At 53.7% G+C, this 21,534-nt stretch overlaps 1 protein-coding gene across 3 annotated transcripts; it reads left to right on the top strand.

Annotated features, from left to right (window-relative positions):
* Positions 1-1,368: 1,368 nt before the first annotated feature.
* Positions 1,369-21,199, top strand: RNASET2 (ribonuclease T2). Of its 3 annotated transcripts, none has more exons than XM_034991917.1 (10): positions 1,369-1,427; positions 1,697-1,866; positions 4,125-4,185; positions 5,859-5,914; positions 7,246-7,303; positions 10,079-10,146; positions 13,629-13,742; positions 16,951-16,996; positions 18,644-18,718; positions 20,027-21,199. In XM_034991917.1, exons 2-10 carry the CDS (start codon positions 1,778-1,780, stop codon positions 20,228-20,230), a joined length of 771 nt encoding a protein of 256 aa, XP_034847808.1. In that variant the 5' UTR covers positions 1,369-1,427; positions 1,697-1,777; the 3' UTR covers positions 20,231-21,199. The 3 variants fall into 3 exon arrangements, with proteins under 3 accessions (XP_034847808.1, XP_034847807.1, XP_034847810.1); XM_034991916.1 differs by having other exon boundaries at positions 1,389-1,518; XM_034991919.1 differs by lacking the exon at positions 13,629-13,742 and having other exon boundaries at positions 1,423-1,518.
* The last annotated feature ends 335 nt before the right edge of the window (positions 21,200-21,534 follow it).

Genomic DNA, 21,534 nt, shown 5'->3' with positions numbered 1-21,534 from the left:
ATTACCTGTGCACCTGATCCTTAGATGGTCCTGGATGACAAAGGACCCTGAGGAAGCCATGTCCTTACTCGGAAGGTAAATATGATTGGCGTTAACCAGGTTGGAAGGGTGTGGGGTGGGCACTGGTGGGAGCAGAGTTACCTCGGTAATGACAATGGCTGGGGAACTGAACAGACCAGCGTTGCGGGGGGAGCCAGGCCTCTGGAACGGGTGTGCACCCTGGTCCTGCACAAGAGACCCAGGCAGTGAACGTTGTCAGGGCTGCAGAAAAACCAAGGGGACAAGACATTCTTCGCAGTTGGGAGGTCTTGGGCAATCCGTGAGGGTATAGTTTCTGAGGACCCAGAAGGAGGGACTGTGAGGGCCAGCGCAGTAGGTGGTGGAGGATGAAGGAGAGTGACTTTAGCGACTGCTTTGACAGATCTGCGCCCGCCCCTCGCCCCACGCCCCCTTGTTCTTAGGCCCAGGGACATTCGTTTGCTGCACGGCTTTGCTTTTCCGTCGGACGGTCCTGAAAGAAGGCTGATGGCCCTCGGAGGGCGAGGGGGCTGCTTCCGCTGTGATATCCAGCTGTGCCCTCCGGCTTCTGGGAAGTGCTGCACACAGGAGGGACCTGTGAATGGAGCGGAGCCGAACACAGTTAGGTGGGGCTAGTGTAGGGCCGTGCTTCGTGCTCTTGGAACTGAACACACATGACCTCCATGAAGGTCACAGGCTGCCTCCCTAACGGGCCCTGCGGCAGGAAGGGCAGGGGGTCCTGAGGGAACAGTCGCGCCCCAGCCCCTTTGAGACTTCAGCAGGGCCCTAGAGGGCCACCTTCTCTGCGGCTGGACTTGCCGAGGCCCTGGAAGCCGGTCCTGAGCGCACCTGTCACGGGCTCTGCGCGGAACGGCCCGGAGGAGGCCGTGCCCCGCGGGATCCCAGGCGATTCAACTCCGCGAGGAAGGGCCAGGGGACACAGAGAACATCACAGAAGGCAGGCCTGGGCACTAGGCAGGCTAGGCTGAAAGAGAAGCCTCCTCGGGGAGACAAACAGGAGAAGGGCGAAGGGCGAAGAGCCAAGGGCCGGGGTTAGGGGCGTGCCCGTCTACGGGGGCGTGTCCCGGCGGCGGGGCGTCAGGGGGCGTGTCCCGGCGGCGGGGCGTCAGGGGGCGTGTCTGCCGGGCCGGGGGCGGGCCCGTCTACGGGGGCCTGTCCCGGCGGCTTGGCGTCAGGGGGCGTGTCTGCCGGGCCGGGGCCGTGCCCGTCTACGGGGGCGTGTCCTGGCGGCGGGGCGTCAGGGGGCGTGTCTGCCGGGCCGGGGGCGTGCCCGTCCACGGGGGCCTGTCCCGGCGGCGGGGCGTCCGGGGGCGTGTCTGCCGGGCCGGGGGCGGGCCCGCCTACGGAGGCCTGAACAGGGCCGGCCGCCCAGGGGCGGAAACGCGCAGGTCCGGGAAGCCGGGCGGTGTCCACTGCGAGGTCGCGGCTGGGGTCGCGGTGCGGCGTTGGCAGGGGCGCGTGCACGCCTGGGGGGCCCGGGTGAGGCGGGGGCCCTGGCAGGGGCCCCCTCGGGCCGGCGGGCTGGGGGAGGGGCGGGGCCCCGTCCGGACGGCGGGCTGGGGGAGGGGCGGGGCCCCCTCGGGCCGGCGGACGCCCTGGGGTGGGGTCGGCCGGCGGCGGGTCGGAGCTGGGCTTCAGGAATCCTGTCCATTTGCAGGGACGCGCAGGGCCTGGCGCCGGATATTTCGGAGCTGAGCGTTTGTGCGCGTGAGCGTGTAGTCCTCGGGCGTGGGGCTCGATGAAGCCTGCAGCCCCCCACAGCCCGCTGCTGCGCTCGCTCTGCCTGGCGCTGTGCTGCCTGGGCGGCGCGCGCGGGTCCCGGAGCAGGTGAGCCCGGGACCCCTGGGAGCGGTGGGGCGGCTCTGAGCTTCCGCGGGGGCCGGGGGCCTGGGGTCGGGCCGAGGCGCCGGCAGGTGCTCTGACCCCCTCCGACATCGTCGACGCGCACTTCTGGGTTAGGTTCCGGTGCGACGTCGGGGATACGGTGCTGGTTCCTCTTTTTAAGTGTCTTACGCAGGCTCTTCATCCCCCGGCCTTCCCCTTCCTCCTTTTCATTCAGGGTTGCAGCTGATCCGGGGTAAACAGGCGGTTTTGTGGAGGATTCTTGTTGCACGTTTGTAGAGGAAACCAAATTTTGAGCACCAGACTTTAATTTTTTCCTCTATTTATTTTGGGTAATGATTTCGTATTTAATAAAAGCTTTCGTACTTACACGGTAGGGGAGGGAAAAGGTGGGTTTTACTTTTTAATTAAGTGTCATTGCTGTTTCATCATCTACTTGAAAAGGTAACATTGTATTTCAGCTTTCCCCAGGAAGCCTATTTTTTGAAAACGAGCTACGTTCATTAATGGATTAGTTTTTGCCGTCAGGTTAAGAGTGTATCGTTGGAGAGGTAGTGTGGGGTACTGGTTGAGAACCAGCCGCTGGTTCATCCAGATGTGTGACCTTGGAGCTCCCTGTGTGGCTTTGCTCATCTGTCAAGTGGACGTAACAACAGCACCTGCCTCCTAAGTGTTGATTCGAGGCGAGGCAGAATGTGCTTAGAATCATGTCTGGCCAGTGGCAGTCAGTAAATGTCGGATAAAGACCTGACTCTGTAATATGTGGTCCCCGCCACCCCCATCCCTGCATAATTCATGCACTGATGTAGTTGGACAAGCACAGTGAGTGAGGCGTGGTCTGGAGAAAATGCAGCGGATTCAACCCTCCAGGCCTTAAGGGGTCGGAAGGTGTTTTCCCAAGCGCTGGCTGGGTGGACAACTTGGTGACTCTCCTCTCTTCCTTTGCCTGGTGGCCTTTCTCTTTAGAACAGCTTCTGCACTGCTTTCAGGGGAGGCTTCTCTACACCCCCGCCACTCTTGCCTGGCTTGTGTGTGGACCTTGTCTTGTAGACGTTCTGAGTCTTGATAGAGTCCTGGTAAAGAGCATAGTCGGGGTCTCCCTCCCTGGCCGTAACTTGATCCTGTAGTCTCAGTTTCCACCTAAACGAGGGTTTTGCACCCAGAAAAAAGCAGCTTCTGACATTTGTCTCAGCTCTAGTTCTCATGCTGCAGCTTATCTTTTTCTTTTATACTGAGTGCAACTTACAACTAAGTTTGTGTAACATCTGAATTGTGATTCTGTACTTATTCAGCAGGACTCACCTCTTTACAGAAACCAATGTGTGAGCACTTGGTCCTGTTTTACTTTTGAGTCATTCCTTTTAAAATCTAATTTATCCTGAATTAAGTGTCTGTTTGAGTGAAGTCCCTTTGTGGCCACTGACGTTTCCCATCTGTAGAGTGTTTTCACCAGCTATCCTTCCTGCTTCGACCTGTTTGCAGACATAGCTCCACCCCCCCTCACCTGGAGGTCCTAGAGCCAGGGGTTTCCGGGCGTGTGGGTCATGGCGGGCATGGCCATGCTCCAGACCAAGTCTGAGGGAGCGCCGAGTCTGAGGGAGCACCGTGTCTGAGGGAGCACCGTGGGGCCAAGCACCTGCACCTTCACACTGAGGGGTGTAGAGCACTAAGCAGCTCAAACTAGTTGAGGTCATGTTTTGTTGCCCAATGAACCACAAAAAAATTCAGGTTTGAGGGCCTTATGGGTTTCACAGATGTGGCTAAGGGACAACAATGCTTCTGTTTCTACACTTGTGACCAACCCTAGGAGGAAGGCACTTCAGGGCTCCTTCCCTCTGCCTCCTGGCCTCTGCCCCCACCTTTAGCGAGGCCTTCCCGGGCTTTCTGGCCTAAAATTTCAGTTCCTGTCCCCACTGCTGACATGCCCGTCCTCTTGCTTACTTATATTCTTTGTCACTTGTCACTGTGGGGCACCGTGTGTGTTCTCTTAGCTACCGCGGTCACTGTCTCCTTCCCTGGCACGCGTGCTTCACGAGGGTAGGGTCCGGGTCCCTCCGGACAGTGCCCCCATCCCGTGGTAGTGCCTGGGGACCAGGTCCCTCATTCATAGCGTGGCCCCATCCCACAGTAGCGCCTGGCCCATGACAGTCACTCCGTGTTTGTTGAATGCATGATGGTGTAAATGAATGGATGAATTTTTCTTTAAATGGTTCTTGAAACATAAGTTCCTTGTCTTTTAACAGTGACAACCATCAGTGGAAAAAGCTAATTATGGTTCACCACTGGCCTGTAACAGTGTGCAAGGTGAGTTTTCCTGCCTCGACTGGCCCCGTTCATGCATAGTGGGTTTCTGTGCCCACGTTTGCTCTCGGCTGGCCTGTCATTCGTAGCCGTGTCTCGCTTCTGCTGTGAGGCCTGCTCTCTCTGGGCCGAGGTTCCTAAAGTGCACACTGCACTGTCTCCTCCTGCCTCTCGTGCTGTTGCTGTGCTCTGGCTCGAGTAGTGTTGGAGGGCGGAGAATGGAGCAGTGGTGACCAGCTTTGAGTGCGGTTGGAGATCTAGCTCTCCACGCTGGTGGTGGGGCATCGCGGGAGCCCTGGGTCCTGTGGGCAGGGCCGGTGTAGAGAGCTCCCGTGCTGGGTAACACCAGAAGATCTGCCTGGGGGCACGGAGCAAGGTCATTTGGTGGCTGAGGTGTTTCTGTGACAAAACGTGGGTGTGTTCTTGCGCACTGAAATGCATTCCTACCTTGAAGCTTCAGACATGAGATTTTTAAAAAAATCTTCTGCCGGTGAAGCGTCATTGTTAGGGAATTAATTTCACTGCAGGGTGCCCATGACAAGGGGTCCCTGTACTGTGGCCCTGGTGTCATCCCAGGCAGTGGGGCTGTCTCCGGGCTTGTTCCCTGCATGAGTGACGTAGGTGTTATAGGGTGCAGTGGCTGGTCTGTCTTTCTCCATGGTCCTCGGTGCTCTGCACGGACCTCGGGCACATGCCGGGGACTGACAGGTACTAGCTGCCCCTGGGTCTCAGTCATCCCCTTAAAGGCTCATCTGAGACATTGGACGTAGGGCCAACAGAAGACACCCCCCACTGCCCTGGCCGTGGGTCCTGACCTTGCTCTTTACCAGCCGGGCACCTGCGGGAAGTGGGCCCCCTGCTTGGACTGTACTTTCCTGAGGGATGAACCTGGGATGTCGGGAGAGGTGAAGTATACGCCCCCCGCTCTGATCCTGCACTTTGTTGTCCTGCTCTTCTGCCCTCTCGGTCTGTGGCAGGTACCTTTCATGCCCCCCTCGTGCCAGTCTCCTAAACCAGAGCCTCCCTAATTTCCAGACCAACCTGGGGCAGAGCTGCCTCTCCACAGAAGGTGATCCCCACAGGAAAGGCTTGAAAATCTGCCTGGAGCCTCACTTGTTCCTCACCAGATACCCACACCCGCTTTTCATGGGTTTATTCCCCACGGGCGCATCGATCCCATAGCCGATACATTTCTTGATGGTTGTTTTGGAAGAACTCCCCAATTTAGCTAAAAAATTTGGAAGTCCCTAAAGCGTATGCTACTGAGCTTTTATCTCCGTGAGTTTATCTTTATTGTCCTATCCTCACCTTGGCGTTTTCGCTCCAGAGCACTCGCACTCACGTTTATATTCTGTAACGTTCACACTTACTGTATCACTAACACATCCAGACCTGGCGCCTGAACCAGCTCATTTCACGGGTGCTGTGAGCCCTCAAACATTTATTTTTGATTACACGATAAGAAAATTAATGGGCAAATAGGTGTGTTTCCATCAGATTGACTTAATTTGAGAACATATAAAAAAAGGCAAAACTCAGTTTTTAATTGGTTATGTAATTGAGGACTGGGCCACTCCTTCCAGATGGAGCGCCCGCCCCCACGTAGCTCCTCTGGGCTGGAAGCCGCAGTAAATAAACAACGGAACCGTGATGTGCTGTCTGTCTTTCCTCTGCAGGAGGTTGAGAACGACTGCAGAGACCCTCCGGATTACTGGACCATCCACGGATTATGGCAAGCCCTAGCGCCGCTCACATTTAAACAGGAAAAAACTAGCCAACCCAAAAGTAGATTGAGGCTGGTCCTAAGAGTTACCCTAGTGATTTTTGTTAGGAGTTTATTCAGTGGACCAAATCCTTATTTAAAATATCTTCACTGTTTGTACAATAACCCTAATTTTGTTGTGGCTTAGTTCTGCTTTGGTGGAACAGGGACGATCCGGCTTACATCTGCTGGTAGGGACTCTGGGTCCAGGCTGGGGTCACTAAATGTAACCCTCTCATTTTATCCTTCTTTGGGGGCAATAAGTAGATGCATAAAAATAAGTAAGCGCGTGTGCATTGTACATGCGTGTATGTGTCTACATCGTACACGGATACCCGAGTTCATCGTTCAGGTTTTGCCTGCATTTTGTGTAGTTTATTCTTCCCTCTTTGTGCGTGTGTTTATCGTGTTTAACTGTGCCCATGAGTCGGCCTGTCAAAGGGATGCCCTTGCCCAGCTGCTCCCGTGGGGGGAGGGGCCCTTCTGGCCTTTGCCAGTACGTGCTTGTTCCTCAGGAACGGGGTTATGTGAGCAGCAAATTAGACTGCGGCCCGGGGACCCGGCTCCAGCCCCTCCTTTGCCACAGACTTGTCAGTGATCCCACACTGCAGTCTCAGGGAGCGAGCTTCCTTGGGTCGTGCTGATGTTCCTGCCGCTTCACTTGTAGCTGGGAGGACGGTGCACCGTGTGCCCCCATCCCGGCAGGGAGCTGCTCTGGTTTCGGGGTGCTGGGCCGGCCTGTTGACACTGGAGACATGTTGGGGGTCTAGGAAGTAGATTCGGTGGCCTGGTGAACTCAGCTGCATCTGAAGACTGGGAGTTGACACGTCCAGAATTAGACGTGGGGAAGTAGGGAGGGGATCCGTGCTTAGGATTTTAGGAAGCCGTGCTAGCTGAGCCTGGGTTATCAGCAGGCACTCTGAGCACCATCTGTATGCTGCATCATTGAGCCTCATCCTCCTGTAAAGAGAGGGAGTCGTGCCGTGGCCCATGGGCATGGAGATTGGCAGAGGGCAGAGACTTCAGGCCCCGGCCTGACTCCCGAGCTCCCCCGACCGGCTTGTTTCGTTTGCTTCCGGGGAGGGAGTCGTTGTGTGCCTTGCTCCTGGGTGGATTTTTTGACTGCCCCTACCTGAGTGTTCTTTGTTAAGTGACTCACACGGCCTTAGCGTGTCTCTGCCTTTGCTCCCGCAGATGTTCCCGCAGATGCTCCCGCAGACGTTAATGGAAGTGCTTCCTCCTGCATTGGGAGCTCATCTCAACCAAGACTAATTGCTGTTGTTTTTCATTTTAATTTCAAGGCCCGATAAAGCAGAAGAATGTAATGGATCATGGCCCTTTAATTTAGAAGAGATTAAGGTAACACTGTTCATTTTGTTGCTAGTGCAGAGACTGCGCTCGGTTAACTCCTCAGAAGTGCACCCTCAAAGGCATGCTTTCAAATGAGGAATCACGATCGTATTCACCAGGATTCAACCCCTGGCACTTTTTCCGGATTTATGGATCCCCTAAAACAATCCCACACATTAAATCCAAACTAACCTTTCTCCCCTGCCCGGGGCCCACAGCACTAGAAGTGAATTGTGAAGTGACAGCAGACGAGGGTGAAGCCGACCCTGACTGCCCCCCGCCAGGCCACGTTAGTCCCGGGTCCCCTGTGCCTCCCGGTCAGCATTTCTAGACCTCTCTGGCTTGGAGGACAGGCACAGGGTACCACACCTGTCCTTTCTGGCTGTGGGCGGGTGGGCTTCCAGGTAGGGCCTGTGAGCAGAAAGGAAAGGATGGGCCCTCCCAGCACAAAGGCCTGTGTTGCCGAATAGCCCAGGGAGCGGCTTTTACCCGCAATATGCAGACACTCTCTTGAGACACTTCGTTGGGCATGTAACCAGTCATCTGTCAGGTAACAAGTACCTGGACTTACTGGGTAGGGCCTCCCTGAAAACATGAGATGGCATCAGGATTTGCTAGAATGAGGGTCCTTCCCATGAATATATGGCCCCCAAAAGGGCAAGGCAGGAAGTTCCAAACCCTTCACACGTTCTAGTCCATGTGGTATTCTTTTCTCCTCTTTCCTTCCTGTAAGGGCCTTCACTGGCAGGAACCCAGAGGCCTGAGTCTGAGGACTGTCTGTAAGAATTATTAGTGTACCCCAAAGCCTGGCAACGTCTCATTCCTCAGACCCACGTTCCCCTTCCCAGACTCACTGCAGCTTGCCTAATACCGCGGGGGTGTTCCTGGTTAGAGTCTCGTGACCCGACAGTGGAATTACAGATTCACGGACAGTGTACCGAGTGCCTCTAGCTTTCCCGCCCGAGAGGGAAAGAGCCCGGATGCTGTGCTGGCTCGCGTGAGAGCTGGTGTGGGGGACGGGCCAGGGCTGAAGAGCTGAGTAGGCAGAGGCCGTGGGAATGGAGAGCAAGAGGGGAGCCCAGAAGTCGAGGAACAGGGCTCGGTGACTAGCTGGGAGAGAAGCTTCCCGTGGGGCTCTGGGTATGGGCTTTGCTGGGGGTGTCCTCCTTCCTGACACGGGGGCGCTGGCGGGGGAACCGGGCTTTGGCGGGTGTGTGGTGGACAGTCAGCTTTGCACATGTTGAGTTTGAAGTGCCCTGGAAACATCCCGGCGGGTTACGTGTGTCTGTCACAGGAGCGGTCTGGGCTAGAGACGAGCTTTGGTGGGATCAGTGCATAGGTGGTATGAAGCCCATAGGTGTGAACGTGGAGGGGGTGGGGAAGCAGGGCCGAGCCTGGAGCAGAGATTGGGGGGGCAGGGCATGTGATAAAGCAGCCAGAGGAGGGGGGGGGGGAGCCAGGAGAGGGGGGTTCGAGAAGGAGCACTAACAGGGTTCGTAAAAGGAAGGCTGAAAATGCCCTTTCAGTTGAGCGGCCTGCTGGGCAAGGTGGGGAGGTGGCCGCAAGCCACTCTTTGTTCAAAACACTGCTGGGTGACTTGCTCTGTCCCAGAAAGCCCAGTTTAGCGTTGGTCCCCTACGAAAGTGGCCTACTGCCCCCTCCTGTGGAGCTGTTGGGAGCTGAAGCCAGAGTGTGGGACAGGTGCAAGACGGGGGCACATGGACACAGTGAGGCAGACTGCTTCCTGGGAAGTTCGGCCGTGGGAGCGTGAGGACAAGGCTGACCAGGCAGGGGACGCAAGGGGTGTCCAGTTGTCCGGTGACTGGCGGGTAGCGGGGGGTGGTGGCAAATAGGGGAAAGCGAGGTCGCCCTGAGTTTGTTTAGACGCTGTTGTAAGTGAACCTCGTTTCTGGTCCAGTGCGTTTGTAGAAATGGAAAAGTAAACCCGGATGCTGTGCAGTTCAGGGCAACTCTCTGTATTGTACAGCGCGCCCAGTCCAGATGAGCTCCTCCTGGGGGAAAGGAGAACCTGAGTTTTGTGGTGTGTGTTTTAATTAGTAGATGCTACTTTTTACAGCAGTCTCAGAAACCTAAAGCAGAAAGATTAAGTGGCAGGTGCAGAGTTCCCACGTGTGTCCCCCGAACGCACAGACCGTGTCCCCTGTGGTTGACACCTGGCATGCATGTGGTATGCTTGTCACAGGATGGGTGCTTCGTCGCTAGCAGACACTGCCGTTCCCAGTAGGCTCGCTCTGTGTCACAGAGCCTTAGGGGTTTCGACAGCTACGTAATGACGTGCATCCCCCGCTGTACCATGCAGGGGCGTCTCACTGCCCTAAAATCCCTCATCCTCCCACTATCCCCCTCCCTCCCCCAGCCCCTCACACCACTGAGCCTCCACTGTCTCTGTGCTCGTGTCTTTTCCAGGGTAGCGCACGTCGGGACCCACAGCCTTTTCAGATTGGCCTCTTCCGCTCAGTGATGTGCATGGAAGGCTCTCCGTGTCCCTTCATCGCTTGATGGCTGGTTTCTTGTTAGAGCTAACATTCCCTTGTCTGGGTGAACCACTGTGTGTTTACCCACTCCCCTCTGCATACTCCTGTTTCCAATGCACTTTCATGATTAGATTTCACTTTTATATGTGTTGTAAGAAATAATCTTACTCACCTGACTGTTATTGCTTAACAGAGGTCAATTCTTCTAATGTATTGGTTTATCAGATTTGCCTTCTAGGTTTTGAGTTGTTAGGTCCTACACAGATTTTTTTTTTTTTTTTATGCACAGGACCTTCTGCCCGAAATGAAGATGTACTGGCCTGATGTGATCCATCCACTAAATCACAGCCATTTCTGGTGAGTGCAGGAGAGCCATAGCCTCGGGGGGCACCATGTTGGGCTGGGGCCGCGGGGACAGACCACGGGGCCGCCCTTCTGAGGCGCAGATGTGTGAACCACCTTTTATTTGGGATGCCATTCTCAGGGCCTTTCTCCAATAGATAAAAAATGTGGGCGAGGGGCGGCCCAGGTGACTCAGCCAGTTAAGCATCTGACTCTTGATCTCAGCTTAGGTCTTGATCTCAGGGTTGTGAGTTCGAGCCCCGTGTTGGGCTCTGTGCTGGGTATTTGAAAAAAAAAAAAAATGCAGGCAAGTGGAATTTATAGAGTTGCTCCTAATCCACTATTTCATTCATCACTTTGTTTTAGACTCTCCTTTCCTGTGGTTTCACTAAGCCAAATACATGGGTACCTAAGGGGCAGTCGCTTCAACGCAGGCAGGAGAGAATGTTTCTTAAAAGACTTTGTGCTGTTGTCTCGAGATACATCAAGAAAGAAGAAGAGGCGCTTCAGAAGATCGCGGTCCCGTGCTATGACTTAGGGAGGACAGGGTGAGGTCCCACCTGCGGCTCGATCCGCAGAAACATCTTTAAGTGTAGTGGGAGCTGAGCCAAGGAGAAAAATGCTGTGTTTAACTCAAGATAGCTTTTTAAGTCATTGCTTTTGAAGAAGGTAAAATTAACGTTCATTTACGTTATATTAACCGAAAATAATTATTATCTCTGCCTCGCCCCAGTGTGGCAGTTTATAGTTCACATTGCAGTTATTCAGATTTTGTCCAAAATGATTAATTCAATTTGGAAATATTTGTGTGTAGAACATTCAGGAAAGGAATTAAGTGTAGACGGAAGCTTTCTGAAACCATGGAGGGGCACTGGGTGCCTGTCCCCCAGGCTCCCTGGTGCTTAGGCCGACAAGTGTGGCAGGGGCGTGGCTCTGGGATGCACCCCCTGGGTCTCTTCAACAGGAGAAGCACTCAGAGTTAGGGAGAGGAATGGCCCGGGTCTCCGACACATGTTCTGCACAGCTGCATTCCAGAGAACGCTTTCCCAGAACTTGACGCCCGAATGAGCTGGAGTGGGGGGATGGGGGGACGCAGGGGAAACCCTCTACAGCACTTCACAGTGCACGTAAAATGCCGAATCTGTGCGAAGTATAGTTTCCACTTGTTCCGATGTGTTCCATGACACCATCGGTCAGATTGTTGTTGCCAGGTGACTTAACAATAAATCAACAAATACCCATAAAGAAGGCGGTCCGAGCTGGTCCTTGAACATGAAATCCAAGTAGTGCGGGCAGAGTACACATGTGTTTGTGCTCTGTAAAGGCAAAATGATACTTTTTCAGGTTGGATAGTAAGTAGCATATCTAAAAACTTTTGTTGTAAACCCAGAGGTGACTGTCCCGCTCTCCTTAGTATTTATGCTCCTGGAGCACCCGAGTATAGGGCCACCGTCACTGGCCCCCTGCGTGCGGCGTTGGGTCATGCTTCCCTGTTGCCCAAATTCCCTTTGCTGTGTGAGTTTCTATAGGGTCCTAGAGGCACGCGGGCCTGTCCACCTCAGCTTCGTTGTTGGGGGCTGGGGATGGAGGAGGGCTCCTGTCCGAAAACTGTCCTCTTTCATCCCAAATAGGAATCAAGTATGCAGAGTACACGGTCTTGGTATTACTTTATGCTCGAGATAATTCTCTGGATTAAATCTATTCATAAAATTTGCCATATTGAAAAATACCTTGGACAGAGCCCCCTGCAAAGTAGGATTTCTGTTTGTTTTTTGATGCTTGTACAAAGAAGAATGAGAGTTGAGTGAGGCCCAGTTTGGTGAGCGGCCTCACTGTGGGAGGACAGCCTCACTGTCCTGGGCCTCGACGTCCCAGAGAAGCCCCCATCTCTCATCCCGGAGGGCGGCCCCCGGGCCTGCTCGTGTGCCCTCCTGGCGGGTGAGAGGGCCACAGGATGGGCACCTCTGCCTGGTAACTGACCATTTCGTGTTAAATGCAAACTGTCCAATTCCAGGTGATGTGGGAGTCAGTGTTGGATGTACGCTAACAATGCTCTAATAGATTCTGATCCTTAAGCTAAGCTTGATCCAAATGTAATAATAACTGACATTTATTGAATATTTCTTTTTTTTTTTTAAGATTTTATTTATTTATTTGAGAGAGAGACTGAGAGAGAGAGAGCATGAGAGGGGGGAGGGTCGGGAGGGTCAGAGGGAGAAGCAGACTCCCTGCCGAGCAGGGAGCCCGATGCGGGACTCAATCCAGGGACTCCAGGATCATGACCTGAGCCGAAGGCAGTCGTCCAACCAACTGAGCCACCCAGGCGCCCCAATTGAATATTTCTTATGTGCTGGGAATGGCACGAAGCTCTTTGCTCCGCCAGCACCCTGTACGACAGGTTCTAGAATGATTCTAGCTCCACAGAAACGAGGGCGTCTGTAATTTGGGTTCCATTTTCATCTAGTCGGAAAAAAACTCCTTTTTCTACTCTGTAGAAATAATTCACCCCAGAAACCGTGGTAGATGAAGAAAGGTAGCTGTTCCCACGCCATTTTCTTGGGCTGGAGCGACTTGTCATTTAACACTGGCCCTGTGGATGAGCTTTACTGACGCATCAGTGTCCATTCAGATCACACTTCTGTAAGACAGCATAGGACCCCTTCATGAATGCCCCTTCCATTTTCCCGCACTAACGATGGCTACCATCCGACTCGACAGCGTCCGCGAATGTGAAGGCGGCGCACCCCACGTTTGTGGGGTCTTGGGATGGCGCCGCAGCGCAGCTGGAGGGGCCCCGGCTGTGGAGTCCAGAGTGCCATTCGGGTGCAGACTCTGGGACTTCCTGGCTGAGTGGCCTCAGCAGGGTGCCTCGCTAGCCCCTCTGCCTCAGTTTCCCCATTTCTAAGCCAGCAGTATTGTTGCCTTGCAGAAGAATGTGAAATTTCCTAGTTAACTGCAATAAAACATGGGGAATTGTTATCAACAGTATTCTTCTCGAATCCATATTGCTGTTCGCGTGTTCTGTTAGAGTTCTGTCTGTGGGCGGATGAGGACACGTCGTGATGGGCGGAGGCGGAGATGGGGAGGGGGCCCGCGGCGTTTCTCTTCTCGGCTAGCTGCTGAGAAAGGACCGGTCGGCGTCCCTGTGAAGCAGAACACCCGGGCCCCGTGATGGCTGGGTGCCTGCCTGCGTGGGGGCGCTTTGTTTTCCTCAGCCGTGGTTCGTGCTGAGTCACCGAAGTGAGTTGTCCCTGACTGGCAGGGAGGGGCTGCAGGGAGATGGAGCACCCTCTGGAGACCGGACTCTGTCCCCTGGGGCCTCGTTCCCACGCACAGGGGGCTCACGAGTCGTGCCCGTTGCACAGAAGGAATCTTAGCCTCCTTCTTCATACAAGAAACAACGTGCATGCGAATGTCCTGTCCTAGGTGTGAACTCTTCATTGTGGGTCTGTTTCATGACTTTTAACCGGAGACTGTTGATTAAAACGCTCTCCCAGGAAGCACGAGTGGGAGAAGCACGGCACCTGTGCTGCCCAAGTAGACGCCCTCAACTCGCAGAAGAAATACTTTGGTGGAAGCCTGGACCTGTACCGGGGGCTGGAGCTTAACAGGTAGGGGGCCCCCTGGGTCCTGGCCCTCCCAGGCCGTGCAACTGTCCTGAGGAATCTTAGCATCTCCCACCCAGCCTTGCAGGTCAGTGTGGGCCTCGGAGACGTAGGGCCCTGTCTGGGCTCGGACGTCATCGGACGGTGAGTGGGCCCGAGGAAACAAGACTGACCAGGGCACACGTCTTTCAGCCGGGATTTCTTTTTTTTTTTTTTTTTTTTAAGGTTTTATTTATTTATTTGACAGAGAGAGAGACAGCGAGAGAGGGAACACAAGCAGGGGGAGTGGGAGAGGGAGAAGCAGGCTTCCCGCAGAGCAGGGAGCCCGATGTGGGGCTCGATCCCAGGACCCTGGGATCATGACCTGAGCCGAAGGCAGACGCTTAACGACTGAGCCACCCAGGCGCCCTCAGCGGGGATTTCTGACGAAAGTCTATTGCATTAACGCGGCAGGTTTTGTAAAGACCGCGCATCTCTAGGTGTTTGGATCGCTGCTCTAGTGTTTCTGGAAGAAGCAGGAGGAGGTGGTAGGCAGGGGTCCTCGGAGCCTAGAAATTACCCAGACCCAGAACTCGTAAAAACCCCCTCCAGATGGCCCTGCTGAGGGCCAGGGCCCCACCTGCTCGCCCCGCCTGGCCGTGACTGAGAGCTGGGGCTGAGGCTGGCCGTCCACTGTCTGAGCACTTTTGGTGACCAGGTGTGTGGGCAATTCTTGCTTTTCTTCATTTAAGTGGTCACGTAGGAAACCTGTGACCTTGTTTTAAAGACCAGGACAGGAAAGTAGATAGTTTGCTTTAGTTAGAAGCAGCCAGAATCCTATCAAGCACCTTCGCTAGTCACCTGTGTTTAAGCTTGTGAACCACATCTGCTTAGAAGATGCGCAGGCCTGCACATGCGCTCTACTGCCCCGGCCTACAGAGGCGCAGCCGGCCCCCCGTGTCACTGGGATCCGGGTGGGGAGGGGCGAGCGCCCCGGGGGAGGACAAGACTGCCTGAACTACGCCCTGCAGAGGAGGCCTCAGAGCCACGTGTCCCTGGATCCTGCGGCTGCCACTGGCCCGTTGTGCACCGTGTAGGTTCTGCGTCTCCGTGCCGGAAGGTGACGGAGGGGTCCCCGCAGGTTCCCACGCCTTCCTGCTCTCGGACCGCAGGACTGAGGACCGCCGCACGGGGGGTACACACCAGCCGGCGTCCCGGCTCCCGCCTGCCGGGCTTCTCTGCAGCTCTTCTCACAGCAAGAGCAAGACCTTTGGGGACATTTCCTCACCCCAGAAGTGTAGCTGATACCCAGTCCGGACATCCTGGTGAGGGTTGCCTGGGAGAGTTTCCGCAGTGCAGAGTGGCGGAGCGGGGTCCACTCGCGGGCCGTCTGCAGAGAGGAGGCTGCCCCAGGTTTTCCTGACGCCTGAGCGGCGCGAGGTCCGGCTCACTGCCCAGGCCCTGTTCTGCTCAATCAGGAAAAGGGCAGTGAATGGGGACTGCTGAAAGGCTTTATATAAAACATCTCAATAATTCATCCTTTCATCTGACAACTGTTTAGGAAGCACCTCCTGCTTACTCTTTCTGAATGTCTGTAGCTCTCTGTGTGCACACGCAGGTGCAGGATCCCCAGTGCTGGGGTCACTGCGGCTCGGGCAAGGCCATCACCACTGCTGGGGGCGCCTAATTATTCCTCCTGCAGAAACGTGCGCTCGGGGCCTGCTGAGCACAACGCTCTGCGGGGGTATGAGGTCTGTTAGACTACCTGGGAATAGGGTTGTAGAGAAAGTATATTCCTTCCCCGTTCCTCCAAGGAAAATCTAAAATCCCAGTGCTCACAAAATTAGCAAGTCAAAACATAAGATCCCTTGTATTTTTCTCTATGTTATAAACCCTTACCACAGATTATCTTTTTCTCAGAGGGAAGCCTGTCATGTTACCATAAACTAGCAGTGTTCTATTCACTTTATAATATGAAGGTAGCAAACCTGAAAAATGCAAAGTATCGTGAACCGAAGATCTTGGATAACCCACAGACACGGGCCAGGGAATTAATGCCAATCTAATCTTAACACCATAGAAAATATTATAGACTAATCTGGGCTGAATGCCAGGCCTCCCCAAATATTTCTCTTTCTCTGCCTCACTTCCTTGGTGACCTGACTCTCGGGCTCTTCAACTGCCCAGTAGAAAAATAATGCAAACCATATACGTAACTTAAAATTTCCTAGTACCTCATTAAAAATAGCAAAAAGAAACCAGTGAAATTGATTTTATATTATTTAACCCAATGTATCCAAAATAGTGCAACTTGAAATAAATATTTAAAATGTGCAAAGTTTTGCATTTCTAGAGCCAGAGCTTTTGAAATCTGGTGTTTACGCTGTGCAGATAGCATGAGGACAGGCCGTGGGCACGTTTATTTCTAGGCTCCGAGGACCCTTGCCCACCACCTCCTCCTGCCTGGGCCAGGAGCGCTACAGCGGAGACCCAGACCCTTGGTGGTGTGCTGTCTTTACAAACACTGTCTTGTTAACACAATATATACTGTTGCCAGAAATCACGGCTGGAGGAGGCATGCCCTGGTCAGTCCGGTTTTCCTCGGGCAGACTCATCTGACGATGTCCGTGTCCGGAGAGGCAGCCCGGGTCTCACGTCTGCTCCGGGTGGTCATAGCCCCGATAATCCAGGGAGACGTGATGGAGGCTCGAGTGTTGTTTTGGGACTTTTAATCTGAGAGTTGTTTATATTGTGCTCCATCATTTAACAGGTAAATTAGTCATATGGTATTTTGATGGGATAGCTGGTCAAAACCATATGCTTTAGGAAATGATTCAGGTCTGTGGGTGTTGAATGTATTTAAAGATTTGACCAAGTGTGGTTTTCTAGGATAAGCCTGGAATCCAAAATCAGTTGCTAACTATCTTTTGAAGCATGCTTGGCAAATAGGTGGTAATGTGTGTGCCAACTCCAGTAGGTACGGGCCATCTGGCCACTGTCGAGAAGGGTCCGGGTGCTGGAGAGAGATCCGCAGTGGGTGCGCCTTGGGGAGGGGTGGTCAGGGAAGCCCGAGTCCCATTTATGTGTTGTCCTTGCTCACAGACTTACTGCTGAAAGCAATAGAAAATAAGTACTTTCTTTTAAGAGTATCTTCATTTTTATTAAGAAATATATTTTAAAAGAACAAGAAAGGAAAATGTATTATACAGCTAATTTTTTTTAATTTAAATTTTAGCATGCTCCAAAAGTTGGGAATAAAGCCATCTATCAATTACTACCAGGTAAGTCTTGCTTTCAGCTTCGTAACCGAATGTATGTCTGCCACCTGAGGACACCTAGCATCCCGCCCACGGTAGAGTGTCTGCAGCCTGAGCACCGCACTTGGGTTTTAAAGTGACTCGAACAAGCCCTCTCCTATTTGACTATTATGTTTCCAAATAGGCTTTTTTATATCTTGTTTCCCAGTGCTCATTGTGATCTGAAAGCTGTGTAAACCTTGAAGCCGAGGTTCACGGTCCCTCGGTGAGAAGCGTGTTCTAGGCTCGCACAGGGCAGGGGAGTAAGTGGTTTGAAAAGCACATTCCAGGGCGCCTGGGTGGCTCAGTTGGTTAAGCGACTGCCTTCGGCTCAGGTCATGATCCTGGAGTCCCGGGATCGAGTCCCACATCGGGCTCCCTGCTCGGCAGGGAGCCTGCTTCTCCCTCTGACCCTCCCCACTCTCATGTGCTCTCTCTCTCAAATAAATAAATAAAATCTTTAAAAAAAAAAAAAAGCACATTCCATTTTATAGTATTTTGTTTGTGGAAGACGCATAAGATTTTTTTTGTTTTCATGATAAAACTACAGAAATTTAAACAGACCAGATCTTACTGTCTGGTAAGCATATGCAAAAGATAACTGTTTTCCACCCAGGATAGCCTGTTTTCATAAAGGGAGTCTTACTGGCTCACGGCCCGGCGGGTCCCTTTACTGTCCCCCATGGTCACCCTCCGTGGGCAGGTGTCCCACGGAGAGACACTGAGTGACCCTCGGAGCCTGAAGTACTTCCCCTGGTCCTTCGCACAGTAAGCTTGCTGACTCTTGCGTTAGGGAACTGATGTGTTCTCTACATAAGCTGATTTAATCTCCTGGGATTAAAAAAAGATTAAAGTTACTGATTTTAGCAATTCCTGGTTTCCAGGCTCCTGGCTGCACACCGAGCTGTCATTTAGGTCTCCTGACTGTGAAATCAGTTGGCATTTCTGCTGCGCTCTAGGACATCTGTGCTCCACCCTGTAGCCGGTTTCCGCTTGATCTTGATCTTGATTGGATCTTGATCTTCCGCTTGATGTCCCGCCTGCAGCGAGAGTGGGGCTGGGAGGGAACAGTGACCCTGGGGAGACAGTGTCAGCTGCCCCAGGAGAGAGAGGGTTTGCAGGGCCCCCTAGGTCCTCAGGGTTCATGTTCAAGCAGGTAGGGGGACTGTGTTTACATTTTTGCCCAGAATGTGTCTATCAGAGAACGGATTTCAATGACAGTAAAAGCACCAAGGACAACTAATGTCTTGAGCTCCCTGTCTGTGCCGTAGGCACTTTGTTAGGTTCGGAAGCAGCAAGATGTGAGCTCAGACAGGAGTCCTGGCCCGTGAAAGTTGGTCTGATCTATTGCACGTAGCACCTACGTTCTGGGTGTGGACAGAAGCTCAGGGCAGGGGGGAGAGTGGAGACTGGAGCACATGTGGGGGCCACTGCGGTCTGAGGGTGGAGCCCAGGTGGCTGACGGCCTGTCCCCGGGGTCTCGTCTTCGAGCCCGGAGTGCCGGGAGGACTGTGCCCTGTGGTCTGCTGTGCGTGTTTGTGAGCGCGGAAGCTGGAGTGTCCCGTGTGCATGGGGTGGACCCCTTACACCGCCTCTGCCCGAGTATTTCTAATGCATTTTATCTCATTTCAGATTTCAGATATTAAAGACGCCCTTGCCAGCATATACGGAGTCGTACCTAAAGTCCAGTGTCTTCCACCGAAACAGGTCAGAGGTGCTATGCTATGTTTTGTTGCTCTTTGTCTTTATCGAGAAGACAGGTTAATGTTGTCAGCATCTGTGTGCTCACCGTGGAGTTCCCAGGGGCAGAGATGCGTGTGTGCCCATGTGTGTGGGAGTGTGTGCGTGCAGGTAATGCTGTGTGCACTTTAAAATCGCAGACAGTTAGACACGGATCCGAAGGGACACATGCGTCCCTGTTCACAGCGGCATCATCTACAATAGCCAGACTGTGGCAGCAGCCCAGGTGTCCACCGACTAATGCGTGGATGAAGATGTGGTGTATACACAACGGAATGTTGCTCAGCCATAGAAACGAATGAGATCTTGTCATTTGCAACATGGATGGAGCCGGAGAGTATGATGCTAAGTGAAATAAGGCAGTCAGAGAAAGACAAATACCATGTAATCTCACTCATATGTGGAACAAGCAAAGGAAAAACAGAGAAACAAACCAAGAAACAGACTCTTGACTCTAGAGCTAAACCACTGCTGGTCACCAGAGGGGAGGGGGGTGGGGGGATGGGGGGCTAGGTGATGGGGCTGAGGAGGGCACTTGTGATGAGCACCGGCTGTTGATGGAAGTGATGAATCGCTGTATTGCACATCGAAACATATATGACACTGTACGTTAACTGTACTGGAATTAAAAAAAAAATTACACACACACACACACACACATTGTTCTTCGATGCCATGCTCGAATAGGGTTTGTTTTCTTGAGACTTCTCCCCGACAAGAACACACGGGCTCTGGCAGGGACGGCGAAGGAGGCGGGTGTACGAAACATTTCTAAGTTAGGGATTTTCTCAGGCTTTCCATTGTTAGTCTTAGTCATTTTAACCGTAGATACTTGTCTAGTGTGTACAGGGCCTGTAGTTTCTTTTGTCAGCTTCGATAAAGACTTAAATTCTTTGAGCAGTAGGGTCCTTTGACCCATTTATTCTGGTGCTCGCTTCGGCAGCACGTATACTAAAATTGGAATGACCCATTTATTCTGCAAAACGTCTCCCGATGCCGTGATGCATATGCCGTGCACAGAGGTGCACGTTCCTCAGGTTCAAGCGGTGTCCCCTCCCCCAGGCCACCAGGCTGGCAGGGGAACATCTGGGTGGGGACCGGGCGGCGAGCCCTGCAGCCCCCTGCCGGTCGCTGCTGGACAGAGTGGGGAGCCCCCGCTCGTTGCTGGCCCCTGGAGTCCCCCCTTGTGTCTTCAGAGTCTGAGACTTGATGACCACAGAACAGGCGATCCTCCGAGATCCAAATTCTCAGACGCCCCTCATTTTCTGTGTTTAGGGTGAGGAGGTGCAGACGATCGGTCAGATCGAACTGTGCTTCACCAAGGAGCTGCGGCTACGGAACTGCACGGAGCCGGGGGAGCCCGGGGGGCCCGGGGGGGCCGGGGGCCCAGGGCTGGAGGTCTGCGAGGACGGCCCGGCCTTCTACCCGCCGCCACAGCAGACGGCTCCCTGGCGCCCACAGGCCACGGGGATGTTTTGAAAAGCTGGAGATGCACAAAGCGCTGCCTGTCAGAAAGCGGCTGCCAAGTGGAACGTTGCGTCTGCAAGCGTCTCTGCTGCAAGGTTCGGTTTTGCGTTTCCCTTCACGCCGTGTGCTGACGCTGTACCTGTAACTCTGGGCTGAATATGGGTGCAGCGGGAGAAAGGACGCTTCCCACGCCTCGGTGGAGGCTTTGTGGTTGGAATAAAGGATACAGATTTTCTTTCCTTCTCCCTTATTACGCTCTTTGGCGCCCTGGGCTCGGCAGGCCCCTTGGAGGTGGGCACACGGTGGGGATTCAGAGTGGCTCGCCTGCCCCTCCAAGCAGGTGGCCTTCTTGGCGTGGGGGTCGCGCGGGGCCTGTTCTCAGGCCGGGATCAGGCCAGCGGCGGGTGGGCGTCTCACCTCCTAGCTCGGAACGTGTTCACCCGCGTCCCCTTGGTGGCCTGGCGCAGGCAGGGGAGATGCTCCAGGGGGCTGCAGGGGACCTGCCAGCCGGCATCCCCACCCAGTCAGGGGCTGCACAACCTCAGCCCAGACCCTGTTTGGGTTCCTTTCTGAGAGGAGGTAGCCCAGCCGCAGCCTGGTGGGGCCGCTGATGAATCAGGATGCAAAGCGCCCAGTGACACAGTGTAGCCCGGGGGGGGGGGGGCAGCGCCCCCTCCCTGTCCCTGGAGACTGCGCCCTTCCCTTTGTGCAGGACGACGCGGCTCCCCCCGCCGACGGACAGGCTCTCCCCCTGCTGCACTGAGGCTTCGTCTGCGAAGTGAGGACACCTGACGGTCTGTGAGATGGAAACCCTCGGAACGTGACTCCCCCTTGGTCTCTGCCCTTCCGAGACGTGTTTGGCTGTGGGGGGTAAAATACGACCCATCTATTTGTTTTAATCTGGTTGATACTGTCCTAGTTCTTTTGTTTATCAAACACTTGAAATAAAATTGACTCTGTGTACTTCAGAACACTAACTTACTTAATCCTAAGAACAGCCATATTTTCAAAATAACCCTGTCTCTAACAAAAAAACCTATTGAATTGAAGGGCTATAAAAGGTCATGCTGTGAGGAATAACTGATGTTTCCTTTCACGTTTTAGGGTTAGTGTTAGTGAACAGGTAGGCATGACTGATCCCAATAGCAAGCAAGAAGATTTTTTAAAAGATGCTGGATTTCTCATCAGAGCAAGTCCTAATTTTATTTCCCAGGGCTGCTGTAACAAAGGACCACAAACTGAGTGGCTTAAAACAACAGAAATTTATTCCTTTATGGTTCTGGGGGCCAGACCTCTGAGACCAAGGCGTGGGCAGG

The sequence above is a fragment of the Mirounga leonina genome, unplaced genomic scaffold (genome assembly GCF_011800145.1).
Source record: "Mirounga leonina isolate KUSES-001 unplaced genomic scaffold, KU_Mleo_1.0 Mir_54, whole genome shotgun sequence".
In the NCBI taxonomy this organism is placed as follows: domain Eukaryota; kingdom Metazoa; phylum Chordata; class Mammalia; order Carnivora; family Phocidae; genus Mirounga; species Mirounga leonina.
Note: the sequence above shows the minus strand (reverse complement) of the source record. Positions and strands in the feature narration are given on the sequence as shown.